The 18,061-nt window shown below is 44.9% G+C and overlaps 1 protein-coding gene across 9 annotated transcripts in view; it reads left to right on the top strand.

Annotated features, from left to right (window-relative positions):
- PRELID2 (PRELI domain containing 2) overlaps window positions 1–18,061 on the top strand; it is a 247,372-nt gene that overhangs the window by 49,715 nt on the left and 179,596 nt on the right. For 2 of the 9 annotated variants that reach the window (XR_012125199.1, XR_012125198.1), the window contains exons 6-8: window positions 8,467–8,536; window positions 16,671–17,539; window positions 17,798–17,950. The exons of 1 other annotated variant lie outside the window; for it this stretch is intronic. Coding sequence is in view for 4 of the 8 variants with exons in the window: in XM_037016470.2 (XP_036872365.1) it covers window positions 8,467–8,526 (60 nt within the window). In the remaining 4 variants the exon portion in view is untranslated. Of the gene's footprint in view, window positions 1–8,466; window positions 8,537–11,364; window positions 11,975–12,006; window positions 16,065–16,670; window positions 17,540–17,797; window positions 17,951–18,061 lie in introns of those variants that run through there. 6 more of the 9 variants (XR_012125201.1, XR_012125197.1, XM_037016470.2 and 3 more) reach the window with 6 other exon arrangements.

Genomic DNA, 18,061 nt, shown 5'->3' with positions numbered 1-18,061 from the left:
TGTGCATCAGAGTGGTCCCCCAGCCTTGCAGATATTGCCTGTCTCAGAACAATAGTCAGAACTGTGTATGATGCTTATTATTTAAAAGGACGTCCACCATTGCAGTTCACCAAGTGAAAGATGTGTGAATGTATTCTTTATAAGCCTTAGCTTTTTTTTATTGAAGTGCAGAATTTTATTAGATTGTTTAACATTCAAGACAGCTGGTAGATTTAGAACATTGCCCATGTGGGAGTTATTAATTCATGTAGGGATATCTGGGACCAAACAATATAAAGATATGATCGTCGGGATTAACCCATAATGCTTCCCATTAAGTTAGCCACTGAAATAGTAGAGCAACTTTAAAAAAGTACCAACTGCCTTATTATACCCATTTCTTCAACCTCTCCATCCCCCTTATCCGTCTATTATGGAGGCGAGGGATCGTAAAGAGCATTTTCATCTGTAAGCACCAAAGGTGACATTTCTCCCTTTGCAAATGGTTGACTCTTAAGAACAACAGGTGGTTTATCTGTAGACTGTTCTTTGCATATGGAGGTTTTATTTTTTAGTCACTTATATGTTGCTCTTGTTTTGGTTGCTCTTTTTAATTAGTGATGTTAAATGCTTAGAATTTTTAAAAAAGAATCACTTCCTATCCTCACCGTGGACGTAATGGTCCCCCCCATCCACGGGTGCCGCGAAGGGTGGGAGTGCGGGCGAGCCCTCACAACCACATCACTCATGTTCGTGATGGCCCCTGGGCTCCACGGTGTGACCTGATGCCTCACCTACCAGGTTCTGTCTTCAAGAAACGTTGATCATGTTTAGCACCAAAAGGCTTTTAGGGGGAAGTAAAGGGCTGTCCAGGTTGGCATTAGACAAAACCAGGAATTCAAATTGGCAGCTGTTGTGCTGAAGCGAATACCCATGCGCGTGTTTGTCCTCTGGCTTCTCGGCTGCACGAGGGAGCTTCGCTAGGTGTCCCCAGGAAACTAAGTGGGCTGAGGTTCTTTTATTCCTAAGAACTACCTGTGGTTCCATCTCATTCTGCCCTAAATTCATAAAAGTAAAACCACCCAGATGTAGATGCAAATAACTCTGGGATGGCAGGATGGACTATGCCTAAGGTGACATGTCTTTTCTTTTTTGGTGATTAAAGAAGAGAAACTTACAAATTTACCTTTTTTAAGGAAGTGGTATACAAGGGCCCAGAGTCGCAAAAACCTGGGTGTGCATCTGGATTCTGCAGTTAAATACAGCTGAGCGCCTTTGCTCGAGTTTCTTGACCTATGCGAGTCTCATTTTTCCCATGTCACTGACTCGTCGGTTGCACGTGAGCACTACATGAGATAAGGCATGCAATGTGCTCAGCATAGCCTAGGGGGGCCTTACCTCCTCAACGGCCAGTTCTCTCCTGAAGTTGGGTTCTAGTTCTTTCTCTTTTGCTATGACCTTGGGGCCAAGGGAAAGCCGGTTTCCCTGCCGAGCTCAGTGTTGTATCTGTTAGAGGCGATGTGAACAGCAAGTAAAATAATGGTTCATGGAATCATTCAAGCCCAAGGTGAGCCCCTGCTGGCAGTTCCTCTAGGTCACTGACCACCACCTAGAGGGGGTGCCCTGTGGGAGCCCCGAGGTGAGGGGCCCTCGTCAGATCTAGGTGCATAAGGCCGCCAGTAGCCTCTTCCCAGGCACCAGAAAGAACAGGAGGCGATGGTTAGTTCCCAGAAGTCTGTCATGGGTCAGCAGCTTTATGTGTCACCTCCCCGAATCCTCAGAGCAGTCCTGCAAGGAAGGGCACTTAGTCTTTTCCTTCCACCCATTTTACGGGCACAGAAACAGATTCAGTGAGGCAAATACTCAGTTGTGGGGAAGAGTTGGAGAAATCCAGGTTTAAATTCCAGGTTGGACACTTACTAGCTATGTGACCTTGAGCAAGTTGCTCATTTCTCGGAGGCCTAGTTGCCTTACCTGGAAATGGTGAGAGTGACAGCGTTTAACTTCATGGACCATTGATGGGATTAAATGAGATAATGCAGGTGAAGCCCTGACGGGCAGTCAGCCCATGATTACCATCATTCACCTCAGTGCTGTCGAGCTCTGGTGCAGTGGGTTTTGGGCTAAATTGTATCTTTTGTTCAAAGGAAACACCCAATTTGAAGACACAGTAGACTGGCCCTACATGTAAAGAAGATTGATGACTTACAGAAATAAACAAGTCTGGGGGAAGAGAAGGGTTGAGATAAAAGATAAAAGGAGAATTATCTGGGCATCTTTTTGATTTATTGTTATCTGGGCATTGTTTGGACTGATTTATTCTGTTAAATACAACTTTTTGATAAATTTACAAGCATATTGCTAACCATTTTCTCTCTCAGAACAGGGAAGAAACAAGGCAAAATTAATGACTGAACTTAAATCTGATGAGTAGTGAAAAAAATGACTGATAAGGGGAATTGATAGGAACTTTGTTGTATTTTGGTTTTTACAAGTCAAGCAACGAGTTGGTGCTGGGCCCTGTTGGTGCCAGGCACCGAGGCGGTCCTCCTTCAGTGTAAGGAAGTGGTCTTATAATTGGGTGGGACACAGATGGCCTAGGAGCAGAAAGCTTCCCATCTATGGAGGTTTCTGAGCAGGTGACCGATGTCAGAAATGTCATGGATGGGATGTGGTCCTGGGTGGGACACTGGCCTTGATTGGTGGTGAACGAGCTGAAATTTCTAAAGACGTCATGTTTTTAAAAATTATAAAGGACAATAGACTAAGTCACTTTGGAAGGTGGGGGAAGTAACTTTATAAAACAGAAAACAATGACTAAATGTCTTTCAGCCCCTAAAATGTTCGTGTTAGAGCAGGGTTTATTTGAAAATTGGCAATAGGGAAATGGCTTTGTCATCTTTTATTCTGCTGTTTGATCCCAGGACACCTCTTACATCAGATGGGAGCCACTTTTAGTCCTTTGCTGAGAGTTTCCTGTCTGGACTAGATAATATAATGTCCTTTCTGATTTTTAAATTTTACTATTTTGGGATATATTTTCTACTGCCACGAATTATGGAATCAAATACTCTCTTTAAGGAGAGAGGAAACTTTATAATGTGAAGCAAAACTATCTGAATTACTCTATCAGTTTAATGTTCTGCAGTTACACCTAAAGATTTTGAGTTATTTATCAAAATAAAAATGAATCTTACTCAAGAGTTTATTAGCCACTATGGGAAAATTATATTGAAGTCATACATTCTATCAGGATGTTCCCACTTGAAAAGCATTGTATTTAAAATAATTTGTGATGTGATTAAATGTTGATTCATGTATTAAGAATCATGCCATTTGGTTTGGGAGCAGGGCTGAAATACCGGCTAATTTATCTGGCTTTTTGATCATTTTCAATGCTGTGCGCCCGACACTCTAACAGATGTTCTCAGGTTCACAATGTCAGTTCAGCATTTTGCCTCTTGGTCTTGTGACGTCCTGGGCCCTGGACTCTCAGTCCTGATGGTCTCAGGAAAAGTCCACGCTCCGCTTCGTAGGTATTGGGTGGTTTAGGTCTGGATGCTTAACTTTTCTGAGCCTTGGGGTTTCATCCCCAAAAAAGATAACAATCCTCTAAGGTTAATAGGAGGGTAAGACAAGCCAATGCGGGTGAAACACTGAGCACAGTGCCTGGCACACAGGATGTACCAATACATTTTGACGGTTATTATTGTTTGGTGTGATCCCAGCTTCATAGATGAGGAAGTCCTAAATATAAAAGAGTTGGAGAGCATCAGATGAAAAGATGCTTGTGGCCAAAGATGCAGTGTTTCTCTCACCTTTTGATGACAACTGTGTGCGGATGCACCCCACCCTCCCCCCTTCCTTCATTCACAGATGATGCCCCCTGGCCAGGGCTCCGACCTCATACAGCACACATTCTTTAGAGGGTGGAGGTGGTGTGACAGACAGTGCAAAATACCAAAAAAGCATAGTAAATTTTTGTAGTGGTGATGCTATGAAGACAGTAGGACCAGCGTATGATCCATGCTGTGTCTGGGCCATGTCAGCAAGGGCAGTCGGTGTCCCCGAGGGGTGCTGGGGGAGTTGGGGTCTGCACACTGCAGGGACTCAGCGGGCCGGTGGGAGATCTGGGGCTGCAGCTGCCAGGGGGAACAGTGAGAGAAGAGGAAGGGAATGAGCGTGTGGCGTGAATAGACAGCTGCCCTACGGAGCCCGAGAGCCGTGGTGAAGAGAGTGGGCTCTGCTACAGGATGGGGGGGCAGGTACTGCTGAAGGGCACAAGCTGGGGGTCCCATACTCTTCTTTTATTCCTACATTGTGATTCTTTGTAAAAGAAATGAAAAGACTCAAAGTTTTATGTAAACCAACTTAATTAAAAAAATTAGAATCAAAAGGGAAGTGAGGCTTTTATAAAGTAAACTGGATGCAAGTCTTTTTATCAAAAGGGGAGTGGTTTTATAATGCCAACTTCAGCATCTGAAATGATCCCTCTTACCTAAAGCACCGGATCGTTCAGGACCTGTTTTAAGTCCCGTCCCCGTGAGGTCTTTCCACATCATTCTCTCCCTTTTGTCTTTCGTACTTCAGTTCTGCATTCTTCCCTTGTTTTGTCCTTCCTTTCCTACTGCAACCCTTGTTATCCTGACCTTTTCAACCACACTTTCAAGAATTCTGAATACTGGGCACTGAACTGTAATTCCAAAATTCAGACCCATCCACCTGCATTCACAAGTGCGCAGTTAACCAGTCTTCTAATCCATCACCACCCAGTACCTTTATGTGCCAAATTCTGCCCTAGACAGTAGGCATCAGGTGTCGGTGACTTGTACTCTCTGCCTCTGAGCACCTGGCCATCTGTGGGTGGACTTGTAAGCTGGTTGACAGAGTCATTCACCGATTCTCTAGCCCTTTCCTGCCCCCCTTCTATGTACGGCCACTGTTCTTCCAGAGGAAGTAGATGATCACAAAAGACAGTTAGATGAACAGCTATTTATTACTGCCTGTTTCCCAGAAGCCAGATAGTGTGGTAACCAGATTAGGCATTATTTCAACTAATTCCTAGGACAAGCCCATGTTGTTATCTCCATTCAAAGACGAGGCAGTGGAAGACTCAAGAGTTCAAGCAAAATGTCCAAGATTTCACAGCTATGTTGAACTTGACTGGAAGTCTCTCTGCTAATGTCGTGGCGTCACTAGAGCACCCTTTGGGGCAGTACAGGACAGAGCAGAGTAACGTGGGAGGCAGGGTGTGTGCAGGCGTGAGGAGTGGACGGGTTGGGCGTGTGAGGGTCTTGCCTCCTTGTATGTCCAGTCCTCTCTCCCCTTCAGGAGGGCAGTTGCTGGACGGTGTGCACGCTCACGTTCCCACCCCCTGCCTTTTCTTCAGCCTGCTCGATCCTTCCTACTACGTGTGTTCACACTCATAAGCGGACCTTGGGTCGGACTCACAACCCTCCTCTAACAGCAGCTTCTGCAAGTCCTCTTTTTCTACAAGATGAGCCTGACCTTCCTTTCTTCCATTGAACCTTTTCCTTTTAAGTGTGATAATGCTCCTCAAAGGCTGTCTTGCCTTTCCGTTATTTTGCATTCCGGCTTCCTCCCCAAGACCAATGGACCCTTAAGTAGAGGCCTCATGTCTAAACACGTCCCTATCCCTCACAGCATCAGTGCGGTGCCCTACACACCAGGGGCGCCCCTACTGTTCCTGGCACTCACTCCAAAGCCATGACCCCCCCACCCCCACCCCAGGAAGGCATTGTTTCCTAGCAGGGGACCTTTTACACCTGTCTTTTATCATGCTGACAATTAAGTAGGCAACGCTTGTTTTGTTGAGAGTGCCCCGTAGATGTATCTTTTGAGAACTGCTTTAGAACTTTGTAATTCTTGTAAGGTCTAGTAGTGTTCTTCAGACCTCCGAGGTGAGCCAGGGTTTCCTAAGGAAACATGAGTTTCCGTAACAAAATTTGTTTGATAAGAAAATGAATACACTGTCTGGATCGAGCTCCCTTTAGTTCTAACTCGGTCTGGCTCCTCCTCAGACAAGCTTTCTGCTTCCTTTAATAAGCAGCTATTCTGAGAGACTTCAGAGTGGGAGCTCGTGAGGTGCTTGAGTTGGAGAGGCCCTGCGGCTCCTTTGAGGGGTGCGTTTGGGGTCGGGGGGACGGGACAGGGCTCCCTCACCTGTACGTCGGCAAGTAGTGGGCCTTGCTGACGAAAACATTCCTCGGAGGGAAAGGAGAGATGAAATCAAGCTGGTTTATGGTTTGTCCAGGAAGCTCTTAAGCCGCATCCATCCAGGCGGACCCACTCACTGTTTGTTCTGCATCTCAGGCATCACTGTGTGATAAGGGGGGGCATACACGGAGCCCCTTGAAGCCTGATACCCCGAGGGTTGAGTTTTAAGCATTGGAACTTTATCTGAAAGGACTCCGTCGACTGGGCTTTGACTGGGTCCTTCTTTAGCAAAAAGAGGTACTAAATAATGGTTTGGCCCCCCTGTTGGGTTGTCTACTTTAAAATCGCCTTGTAGGTCTCTCCCTCTGCCCCCTTTCTCCACCTTCTCTAACTGTTCTACTTAAAAAGACTAAAGTGGTATGAGAGAGGGGAAAAAGGGAAAGAAAAATCAGCCGTCACATTGGGAAGGCAATCGATTCAGTAAACGACGTCTTCCGCTTCCTAAGGCAAGCCTCGAAGTCTTCACTTGTGGCGGTTGGTTCAGCCCGCTGGGGACAGGGCCCCAGCGCCCGCTTCCCGAGGAAGGACTGTGCTCTTCTGGTCTTGAACCCGCACCGTGTAGGTTTACGGGCCCGCTCTGCAAAGAGAAGCTTGAAGTGGAGTAAATGTGGACATTTTTATTCCTCCTGAAAATAGAAAGAAGGCACTTAATTTTCATTCAGGAGTTTGTTGAAACAAAGAATTGAAATGGGGTGGTGCGGGTGTGTGTGTGTGTGTGTGTGTGTGTGTGTGTGTGTGTGTGTGTGTGTGAAATTCACCAGCGTGTAAACTCCATGAAGACAGGGAGTTTGTCTTGTTCGCTGCTTAATCTGCAGTGCATGCAGTGGGTGCATAATAAATATTTGGTAACTGAATCTGGTGTTGAGTGAATGAGAGCAGAAATGAACACAATTCAGATTTCAGGTTAAGAATTAGGTTAAATTTCATTCCACTGATTGCTCTCATCCCCGCCTCCCTCCTTGTAGCCCTAACTCTTTCTCGGGAGAATAGCTCTCAGGGCACAGGCGTACAGTATACACTGTATCTCAGCAATGATGAAGGGGAACTGCTTCCTCAGTTCCCAGACTGGCAGAGTTGGTAGGGGTCTTGGAGTCAAGCTTCCAGTTACAAATTCCAGTAAATGAACTAGTTGTGCTTCAGAACCACGTGCGGCACATTATCCACGTACCAGGTTCCAGACCCCGGCCCTGGAGTTCTGATCGCATGTTCTGGGGAAGGCTGGGAATCTCTGTCAGCTTTTGTGGGCTCCCCTCCTAAGTCTGGTGTGCAGCCGCTCTGCCCCGTCTGCTCGCCGTCCCCTGAGCTCTTGGGTCTGAGTCAGTCCTGGGTAAAAGTGCCTCAGCCCAAGGGGCGCAGCAGAATTGCCGGCAGGGCTGCGACCAGGTCTCCTGACTTACCAGTCAGGACCCCGATGCTCCTGGTCCTGCCGTTCGCTGCTTGAGTTACTCTCTGCTCCTCAGCATTCTGTCAAGGTCCTTTAATTAATACTTCTTCCTTCCAAGACAGTGAAAGTATCTGTGGAGATGACCAGCCAGGATCAGAAGGACATCCTGCAACCTGAAGGAAATACTACATTCCATTCAGTTTAGTACTTTGGTACTAAACCTATTTTATTGTCTCCTGCAGAGATGCACCACCCTCCTGGGTGTGGGATCAGCCCCCAGGCAGGAGTCCCTGCCTCTCTCCTCTGGGCCTATCCAGTCTTGCAGACCTGCCTGATTATGAGAATCATTCGGGTGCTTGTCGAAAGTACAAAACTCAGGGGCCTACTTTTTCAGTAGGACTAGAATCAGTCTTCCTGTGAGGGGCCTGGGGAGGTGTATTTTAAGTTGGCTTTGGTCATTTTTATTCTTTCTAAACCAATTACCAGCCCCTGAGAACAGAGGGTCCCATTCCCACGGATCCAGCTTTGACTTCCTAAACCCCAGCTCATAATGACATCCGAATCCTGTCATAATCACATCTTTGCATCTGAAGATTGACCCTCTCATTTGCAGGAGAAGAGAGGGATATTTGCTTACCTCTTTCCTCCAGGGTAGATTCTGACTGGTAGGCACACATGGTGACAATGTATGTGAAATTGATGAGTAAAATACTATAAAAGTCTAAGGTATGACTGTGAGCCTACTTTCCTGAAATGCACATGTCCATGACTTGGATACCGTGGAGGGAAAGGATTGTGATAAATATAAAAGTGATTGTCCATGAAAAATGGCATTTTGGCTTTTCTTTTTTTCTCTCTCTCTGTAGGGAATTAGGATAATGGAGATGCTGCTAAAGGAACGGTGTGGTGCCCCCTTAGCAGAATAAAGAATCCTTAGTAAGTACCAAAAGCAAAATCAAAATTCTTTACTCAAACCATGTTTTTATGCTTACAAGCCTGGCATTATGCATCAGTCTCCCTGCTACTCATGCTGTACGTCTCCCAGTCATACGCGCAGGACACAGTCTTGCAGGCGTTTCATTATCTGTTCAGTACCTTTATTTGCATAGCTGTTTGATTTTCAGAGCAGTTTTGTACTGTGCGCTAGGTCACTTTCCAACTGCATTTCGGAACATTTTGAGGACCATGGAAAGAGGAGTGTAAAGCTGTATTTGGAGCACAAAGGAAAACAGAAAGGGGCATGTTAATTGGCTAGTGAAATAAATGTATTTTATGAGACATATGTACTCCCACTAACTGGGGTTGGCTGCATAAAATTTTATTGAGAAGGATTCTGAAGCCTTGAGGATAATTCTCAGGCTCTGGGTAGAGGGCCTTGATTGTGCCTGCCATGGGCACAGGATGGTAGAAAGATGGCACTTGTGCTGAAACACATGCCACTTCTAGTTTAGCAGGTAGCAGGGGGATTTCACAACTAGTTTGTTTTCCTTAAGCTTTTATTGTCTGCATCAAGGAGAATGGTCTTCTTTGTAGTGGAAAAGGACCAAGCAAAGTTATTTAAGAGAGAATCAAGGCCAAACTAAATGAGTATAGTGGGTTTGCATCTTATAACATTTACTGGACATATGTTTTTTAAACATCTGAAAGAAGGTAAAACCTTTGAGTAAGGCAAGCATTGTCTTGAGTAATTCAGAATTACCTCAAATTTCCTTATGTTGACTTAAAACTGTACAACACATGTATTATGTAAGCAACCTGGTACCCTGCTTGTAACATGCAATAAGATTTGAGAGCAGTTAACCAAAGCAGCAGCAAAGGTACATCTTTGTACAAGTGCTTCAGCATTCAAAAAATGCTGGCCAGGCCTACGAATGAGAACTGCAGGATTACAAGATGTTTCTGCTCGTTTGCAGGTTTGACTCCATTCTGATTAATATAAAGGCTCTGTATACATAACATATACAAATAGATGTGTTCACTACTGGAGAGGCCAAACAGGTCATTCCACTTAGCACAGGCATGGCCCTTCTGTGCTGCTGGAACAGAATCTAAATATGCTGTGCTCTTACGTCCGCTCTGTGCTTTCAGGAATTGTAGAGAAGAACTTGGCCACATGGCTCTGTTTTTCCAGGCTGGCATTTTTTTTTTTTTGAGAGGGCATCTCTCATATTTATTGATCAAATGGTTGTTAACCACACTAAAATTCTGTATAGGGGACTCAATGCACAATCATTAATCAACCCCAAGCCTAATTCTCAACAGTCTCCAGTCTTCTGAAGCATAATGAACAAGGTCTTACATGGTGAACAGTGCAAGGGCATTCATATCACAGAAACTTTTGGTTTTGATAACGCATTATGAACTATAAACAATCAAGTCAGATACGATTATTCGTTTGATTTCTATACTTGATTTATATGTGAATCCCACATTTCTCCATTATTATTATTATTTTTTTAATAAAATGCTGAAGTGGTAGGTAGGTGCAAGATAAAGGTAGAAAACAATTTAGTGCTCTAAGAGGGCGAATGTAGATGATCAGGTGTGTGCCTATAGACTAAGTATTAATCCAAGCTAGACAAGGGCAGCAAGACATCCACGGATGCAGAAGGTTTCTCTCAAAACAGGGGGGGTGAGGTTCTGAGCCTCACCTCTTTTGATCCCCAATTTCTCACCTGATGGCCCCCCTGCAACTGTGCCTGTCTTAGGTTGTTTCTCCCTTGAGGAATCTTACCTGTCTCAGGCTAACCAGTCATCTTCCGGGGCCATACAGGGAGATGTAAAGTTGGTAAGTGAGAGAGAAGCCATATTGTTTGCAAAGGTTAGCTTTTTACTTCTTTGCAGATTTATGCCCTGTGGCTTCTATGCCCAGCACTTGTCTCGAGGTATCTTTACCACCTGGAGGAATTATGATACTCGGTAAATTCGATATGAGGCACGAATTCTATTTAAGGGTTGTAATTAGAAAGGAAGAAGAAAAGCTATAGAGGTAGCAGACGGAAGAAAACATGGGAGGATTGATTATTTCTTTGACATATCTTCTTGTAGAGTAACATAACCAAGCTGGCATTTTTGTGAGACTCAGTAACCACATCCAGTGCTCAGCACGAGGGCACAGGTCCCATCTTTCCAGGGAGGGTGGGATCTTAAGTAAGGTCCAAGTTAAATGAGAGAATGAAGGGACTCTGAGCAACAACTCAAGAGGGAGGCAAGCAGATGAGACAGAGGTGACGTTGAACCGCGGTGTCACTGCGGTGAAGGTCTCCCCGATCCCATGGGGAGCTATGACTAGGTGGGATACCCTGCAGGGCCATCTGGAAGGGGAGAAGAGGGCTGGGCCTGTAGACCCCTGTGTCCACCAGTCATTGGATGTGGGCTGCCCTGGAAAGGGGAAGGACCCCAGGGCAGGCATCTCCCTTTGGCCGAGAGTATATACAAGTGTATACTGGTTTTCAAATGTGAAGTTAGTGATTTTGAAACACTAGTGAGCGTCAGAATGAATTATCTGGAGGATTTGTGAAACATAGTTTGCTGGTTCCATTCTCAGAGTTTGTGATTTAGGAGGTCTTGGGTGGAGCCTGAGAATTTGCGTTTCTACAAAGTTCCCCAGTGACCACCCTTTGAGAATGGTGGCTTTAAATGAGTTCTCATCTCTGAGTGGGGACGGATTGAATGCAGTGGTACTGAGAAAGCTATAGCTGGGGTTTTGAAATTGTTGCCATGTATTCCGACGACTTCAGATTTCTTCCTTTGTCCGATTTTAGCATCTCAGCCTCTTGTCTGCTTGAGTGTTGATGGGCTCCGTACTGGAGCGACGGCAATAGAAAAGAAAGGAGATGGGACTCACAGCCACATGGCAATGGAAGTTAGGAAATGAAACAAGCATTACCTACTGTCTGAAGTTACCCATGTCCTGGTGTTCTCGTTGGGTTTGTTTTTATTTCTACAAAGCAGCTTATTTTCCTCCCTGAAGTGAAGTGGTCGAGGTCTGTTTACCACCAGGAGTTTAGTGCCGGACAGTCGCTTTGAATGCATGCAATGCAACGGACTCCCTGAAGGGTTTACATAATTCAGGGTTCTCAATTCATGACCGGTTTTCTCAGAGGAGTGAATTTCAGAAAGGGGTGTGTGATGGCGTCCCACTCTCTGCGGTTACTGCAAATCAGAGGCTGTTGCTGGGGCTTTAAGCTCTTTTCACAATCAGCCAGCTGCTTGGGTAGTTGGACTTAATACAATGAGGTTCTTGCTTTGTTTGAAGGTTATTAGAGGCAGAAATGCAATTTTTTCAAGATTTATCCAGTGATAGCATCCAAGTGACCCTTAAGAGTTGCTTCAGAAAAGTGGGCAAGTAAGTATTGGTGAGGCGTGTTTCTTAGGTGGTGAGGCCTGTTTGCTTTCTCCTGCAGGGGAGCCGCGTTGTGTCTTCTTGTGCTCGAGAATCACTTCTCAGCCACAACACGTCATAGACGCAGCTTTCGAAATACAGACTGAAGGATGCAATGTTGGCAGCTTCACGAAGAGGAGGCCTTCCTGCCGAGACATGGAATGATACACTCCCCTGGGATCCTGCCTCAGAAGTGGCGCTCGTGGAGATGAGATCTTCCAGCTGGATTTTTATGGCACAGTCTCTTAATGATTTTACAAATAAAGGAAAAAGTCCCATAGAAGGTGATATCCACCCTTCTTCTGGGTGCCTTGCCGATTGCCTGGTGATGGTGTCAGGGCACCCAAGGATAGATAGGCTGGCAGCCTGGAGGGTGATGCTTGTGCCCTCGTGTTATCAGCATCATTACTCACAGGGTTCATGAGAGGCTTCTGGGATAAATAAAGCGGTTGCCCCTGACCCCTGAATCATAGGTGGTTTGGAACAGACAGGAGTGTACCAGACCTGTGTTGAGGCTAAGCCATGTTTATGGTAATGTGTAAGATTCTCAGAGATTAGGAGCATCTGATTTCTACCCATAAGTACTACGTACCTGCCATTATCGCTTTTATAATGTAACATGTGAGCCGTGTGATTTGGTCCTCTGAGAACGTGAGATGGAGAGTGGAAAGGTGGGTGATCACCTGGGCTCCTACTAACCTGTTCTGTCGTGGGGAGCAAGTCCTTCTTCACCACTCTGTTCCCTGAGCAAATGGGAATCATGTGCACGATATTTCTATCTGTGGATCGTGATGATTAAATAAGATAGTTTTGTGTGAGGAGACAGATTGGGGAGTCCAAGACACAGACCCTGTTTGAATCCACACACTGACACTCACTAGCTCAGTGATCATGTACATAATTTTAAATCTTGCTGAAGCTCATTTAAAAAAATTTATAAGTGGGGTTATGGATTCACTTTGTGAGGTTGTTGGACCGATTTGAGACCATGTCTATCCAGTGCCTAGCATCTTACCTGTTGCATAGTAGAAGTCCAGCAAACAGAGGCTGTTTTTATTATGTGAAATCATTTTGAAAATGTACTTTCCAAATGTAATGCAAGGTATGTTACTGTTTGAAAATGAGATGACAGTAGTTTTCATTTCTCATGATTGGGAGTCAAAATATAAATGCATACTACCTAGCAGGAAGCTCGAAGAGAGGCAATGATTTGGAATTCATCTTCTTAAGATAGAACTTGGGCCATTATTGGAAAGTCTTGAGGAAATTGTTCTTTTTTTATATTTGAAAAGTTTTCCTTTTAGTGCATTGATGAATTTCAAAACAATTGTACTTTTTTCATACAAGCCTGCCACTGTGAACCTCTTCTTATTGTATTTGAGCAATTTGTGCTGCCTGAGTTTTGTCTCTTAGGATAATTTTTCCTCATTTTCTTAGTGTTTCATTCTTCAGTTGTGATGGGCGGAAAATGAACGGTAGAAACCAGGACACATATCGACCCCCCTTTCCAGTTTGTAAATGGCATTCTGTAGTCTTGTGGAATAATAGCCCATTTCCAAAAATAAGAGGTGACACAAATGAGCATGGAGGGGAGAGATAGGAAATTTGTTTGAATGTTGACATGGAGAGACTTAACCCTTCCTACCCAACAACCTGCACCCCCCAAAGGCAGGAGTTCTCAGCCTTGGCTGTCAGCGGAACCGCCTGAGGAATTTCACATACTCCTGGTGCCCAGATTGAACCCCAGGCCAGTGAATCAGAATCTCTGGAGACAGAACGCAGGCATCTGTATTTTTAAAGTCTTTCTGGGTGATTCCTTTGGGCAGCTAGGGATGAGAATACTACAGTGAATTATAGTATTCTCACATCTGATTTTTTTTCAAAATGCCTCAGGTGGAAAGAACTTTGTAAGAAAGTTTTCCTTAGAAAGAGTGAAGCACAGAGAGGCTGAATTTTTGCCACAATTCCTTGACGCGGGGATGTTCAAGGCAAGCGCTTTCATGGGTCCGGCAGGCGATCTGATGAGCGAAGCGGGCTGGCGGCCCCAGGGACACCCCGGGAGCGCACGCCCGGCTGGAGGTGGGCAGGTGCTCTCCGGCTTCTGCACGGTGCTGCCGTGTGGCTGGTTTTTCTAGTTCTTCCAATTTCCAATTTTCCAGATACAGAGAGAGTTCTTTTTTATTTTTAAATTTTTAAAATTTTGGTATCATTAATCTACAACAGAGAGAATTCTTAAAAAAAAAAAAATCTCCCAGTTCTTACATGTTGGCAGTGAATTCACAACACACAGTTCAAACACTGTGCAGCCACAACAGAAATGTTGCCAGTAGCTCGCAGCCTCCGCTTCAGGAATGGGAAGGGCCGGCCTGCACATCCCAGCCCACGTGGAACAGATTTGCGTTTTCCTCTTCTGGACGCGAGCTGCATTCTGCCTCCTCCAGGGCTGCTTTTAGATGTTCCCCCCACCCCCAGGCACCCCCCACCCCTCTGGACTTGGGTCAGATGCTGTGTTCCCTCCTCATTTTCCCCCCTATCAGGATTCCAGGACTTCAAGCTTCACATATGTGGTTTAGAAATCTTACATTCTTTTTAAGATTAACTAAGGCTTGTTAGGGTTTATTTTTATGATGTGCCAGAATCCCTTTTCTGTGATTAAGACATTTAGAGGCCCACATTTAGCTTCTCTATTTAGATTCCAGTGAGCATATTCTTAACCAGGTCTATTAGGAACAAGTGGGGGACAGGGTTGACCCCCCAGACCTGGCCAGTCTCTCTCCGACTCATCTGCTCAGCCTGTACTTCAAGGTGATGATTGACTGGAGTGATTCCCGGACCCAGCTTGTGCCAGAAATCCTTGGGTGGGTGTGCTCACTGGCAGGTTCCTGGAGCTGCCCCCAGAGATTCTGGTTTGTGAAATTTTAGTTGGGACTCAGGGAATAGAACTTTAAAAAACAAGTCCACCAGGAGATTTGGGTGTGCTGTTCCGCAGACTGTATTTTGAGAAACACTGCTTTAGGCCTCTCTGAGTCTCCTACCATATAAGATTTTTTGTGTTTTTGCAAAATCAATACAGTTAATCACTCAGGACACAAAATAAAGTTCTTATGCAGAGAGAAGCTGACTTTAAGCTATCCCTGCTCGGTTGTGGTGCTTTTATTACTGCGAGGGGTTTTTGTGTTTTCAATCACAGGTGGATAAAAAAGGTGCTATATTCTTTTCATATAAATTGCTTTGTGTATTTTATAAGCAGTATATGTGTAATAATATCCCATTAACCAGACACTGTGAGGTGCATGGTATAGATAAACTCAAGGTTACTCTTGTTTGCTTTATTTCAACCATTTGCACGCAACTCTTAATTCAGTATACCTTTCCCTGCTTTTGCAAGCAGAATCTACTGAAGATAATGAAATCTTTTCAGGGTTGTCATGTATGTTTTTAATTCTTTCAGGTCTTAGCTTACTAGGTTTGTTAAAGCCCTATACTGAATGGCTCCATTCATTGAGTTCCTAGCAGTTTTGATAGTTTTTCTTTTCTCCTCACTGTTGTCTGTCGTTTCTCTCTGATATTACTCTGCCTGCCTCTAGGAATTTCCCTCTCACGTGCTGTAAGGGGTGGGAAATTTTGAATGTTGACGTTGGGATAAACTTACATGTAATTGCATACTCTATGTCAAATCACAGTGAACAGGATCCGAGGCTCTTTTAGCTCTAAAATGAATGAATGTTGCTCTGTTAACTTGGTGACTTTCTTTTTGTGGTTCTGCCACTTCCTCTAATTTTACTTCCTGATCCTCTGCCGCAATTGTTACTAGGTCTGTGACTTCAGGATAAATGAGATGTTGCTACAAATGATTTCTTTTCAACTATGAGCCATTGTCCTCCCCAGTCGTGTTGGTGTTTTTACTGTCCTAAAATGTGAAACATAAATAGATTAAAATTCAAGTGGACATTTTTCAGGCCAAGTGTGCAGGATGAAGTGTTTTGATTCAGTGTTCCTGTGATTTAGAGTCATAACTTAGTTGTATACTGATGAAATTCAATCCTGCAGTCATTCTGAAATAAAGGTGTTACAACAATATTTATGCATGAATTTTAATTTCTTGGGGGTATGAGCTCACTGAGCAGGGCTTGTGTTTATCATTGTAGTAAAGATCCTCACTCTTTCCAGTAGCCCCAGATGAGCCCCAACCTGTGATGTTAGCTCCCCACCTTCCCAAAGTGGGCCCTTAAAGTTTATCCCAGAAATAAACAGCGGTCACTCTTACTGGGTGACCTGAGTGGGCCCTGTGCTACTAGAACAAAGGACTGGGGTCTGCAGAAGGAGAAGAAATGAAGCTCAGCACAAAAATAGCATGAAATCAGGGGGTCCCGAGAGGGAGGGAGAGACCGAGCAGCTGCCTGTTGACCTGTGAGGCTACTTCGTTGTAGCCATTACTTTGGTGCCATGAGATTTGCCTTTATTCTTTCATTTGCCCCCTTTTTCACTTGAATGTATTTGAATGGGTTTCTGTGCCTTGTTTCCAAAGTGCCTTGTCCAAGCCTATTGATGACTTTTCTTTTGCTAGAGCCTGGGTGCCTTTCGGGGTAGAGTCCTTTGATCAACCTCCATTTACTGAGCACCTTCTATGTGCAGGACAACAGCAGGAATTGTCTTCTCTTTTGACTTGGTCCCTTGTGTTTCCAGAAGGCTTGTACCATGGTTATGCTGACAGATGACAAGAGTAGACACCAACTGATGGTAAGACCGGACAGAGCACCTCTTGGGTAAGTCAAATGGTGATTGCTTATTTGAAGGAGGCAGAGAAAGTACAGGATGCACCGTGGAGACATCAGCACAGAAATGTGCAGCTCCGAGGCCTTGAAGCCTCGCCAGCAGATTGTGCAGTTGCGGACGATCATGTGTGAGTGAGCGCGGGGCCCATCATGCCTTTTGGAAGACAGCTGGTTCTCCTTAGGCCACCTGCATACAGAAGGGTGGAGATGCTCTGCATGAGACTGCCTCCCCATCTGAGCAGCACGGGAACTTGGTAGAGCGCAGTGATCACAGAATATAGGACATTAAAGCATTTTTGTCTTTCACTTTCAGATTGTTCTATTACAGCCTGGTCTGTGTACATTCCTGAATTTAGGGCTGCAGAATCAGCGTGGTGTTTCCTGGATGCCTATGTGGCCATGCTAACTAGTACGGGCTCATCCTGCAAACCTCAGGACCTAACACAAGCCTTAGAGAGATGGAGGCAGGTAGAGAGGTACAGCCCCCAGAAGAATGACAAACCCAGTGTGATGGAGACAGAATAGGAATCAAGTTAACCAATAGGAAGAATTTATAGGACTTTAAAAGTCAGTATATAAATGTTAAAATGCAGTATTTCTTGCATATCTTGACTGCCAGTTGAAACCCGCTTGGGAACTTTGAAAAATACTGATGTCTGGTCCCACCCCCAGGGATTCCAGGTTGCAGCCCTGGCATTGCTATTGCATCAAGCTTCCCAGGTGATCCCAAAGCCGTGGGCGACAGTTCCTACCCACTTCAGAAGTAATGACCATTCTCACGTGAGTGGTGACCCTTCAGAAGCTGGCTGGAGGTGGGGGCCGCAAGATGAGACCTCTCTAGTGTCTTGCCTCAAGTCCTTTGGGAAAATATAATTCACTGTCTAGGAAAAAAGTGCACCAGTCTCTCTTAAATGCTAACAGAAGAAGAGAGACCCTAAAAATAGTCTTATTTATGATCAAAAGTTTGAGTTTTGTGGGAACAAAATCCCATCTGAAAAAAGAATCTCATAGTAACTCCAGACCTTTACTTGTCTTAAGGGTTAACTGGAGTAACTGCACTGCGGGACCTTAAGATGTAGTCATCCGAGGTATGGACGGGCATGCTGTGCAGGAGGCGGCCAAGAGAAAACAGCAGCCACCATCCTGTTAAATTAAACTCCACGGAGCTATTCTCCTGCATTCTCAGAGAAGGTTAGAGCCATTTTGTGCCTGCCATCTGTTAGGCTGCTGATGGAATCATTACTTCTTTGTGTCGGTGCCAGGATGAACTTTTAGATCCGATGACAAAGGAGAAAATGCTGA

The sequence above is a fragment of the Manis javanica genome, chromosome 14 (genome assembly GCF_040802235.1).
Source record: "Manis javanica isolate MJ-LG chromosome 14, MJ_LKY, whole genome shotgun sequence".
In the NCBI taxonomy this organism is placed as follows: domain Eukaryota; kingdom Metazoa; phylum Chordata; class Mammalia; order Pholidota; family Manidae; genus Manis; species Manis javanica.
The sequence above is the reverse complement of the archived record's forward strand: the minus strand, read 5'-3'. Positions and strand labels throughout refer to the sequence as shown.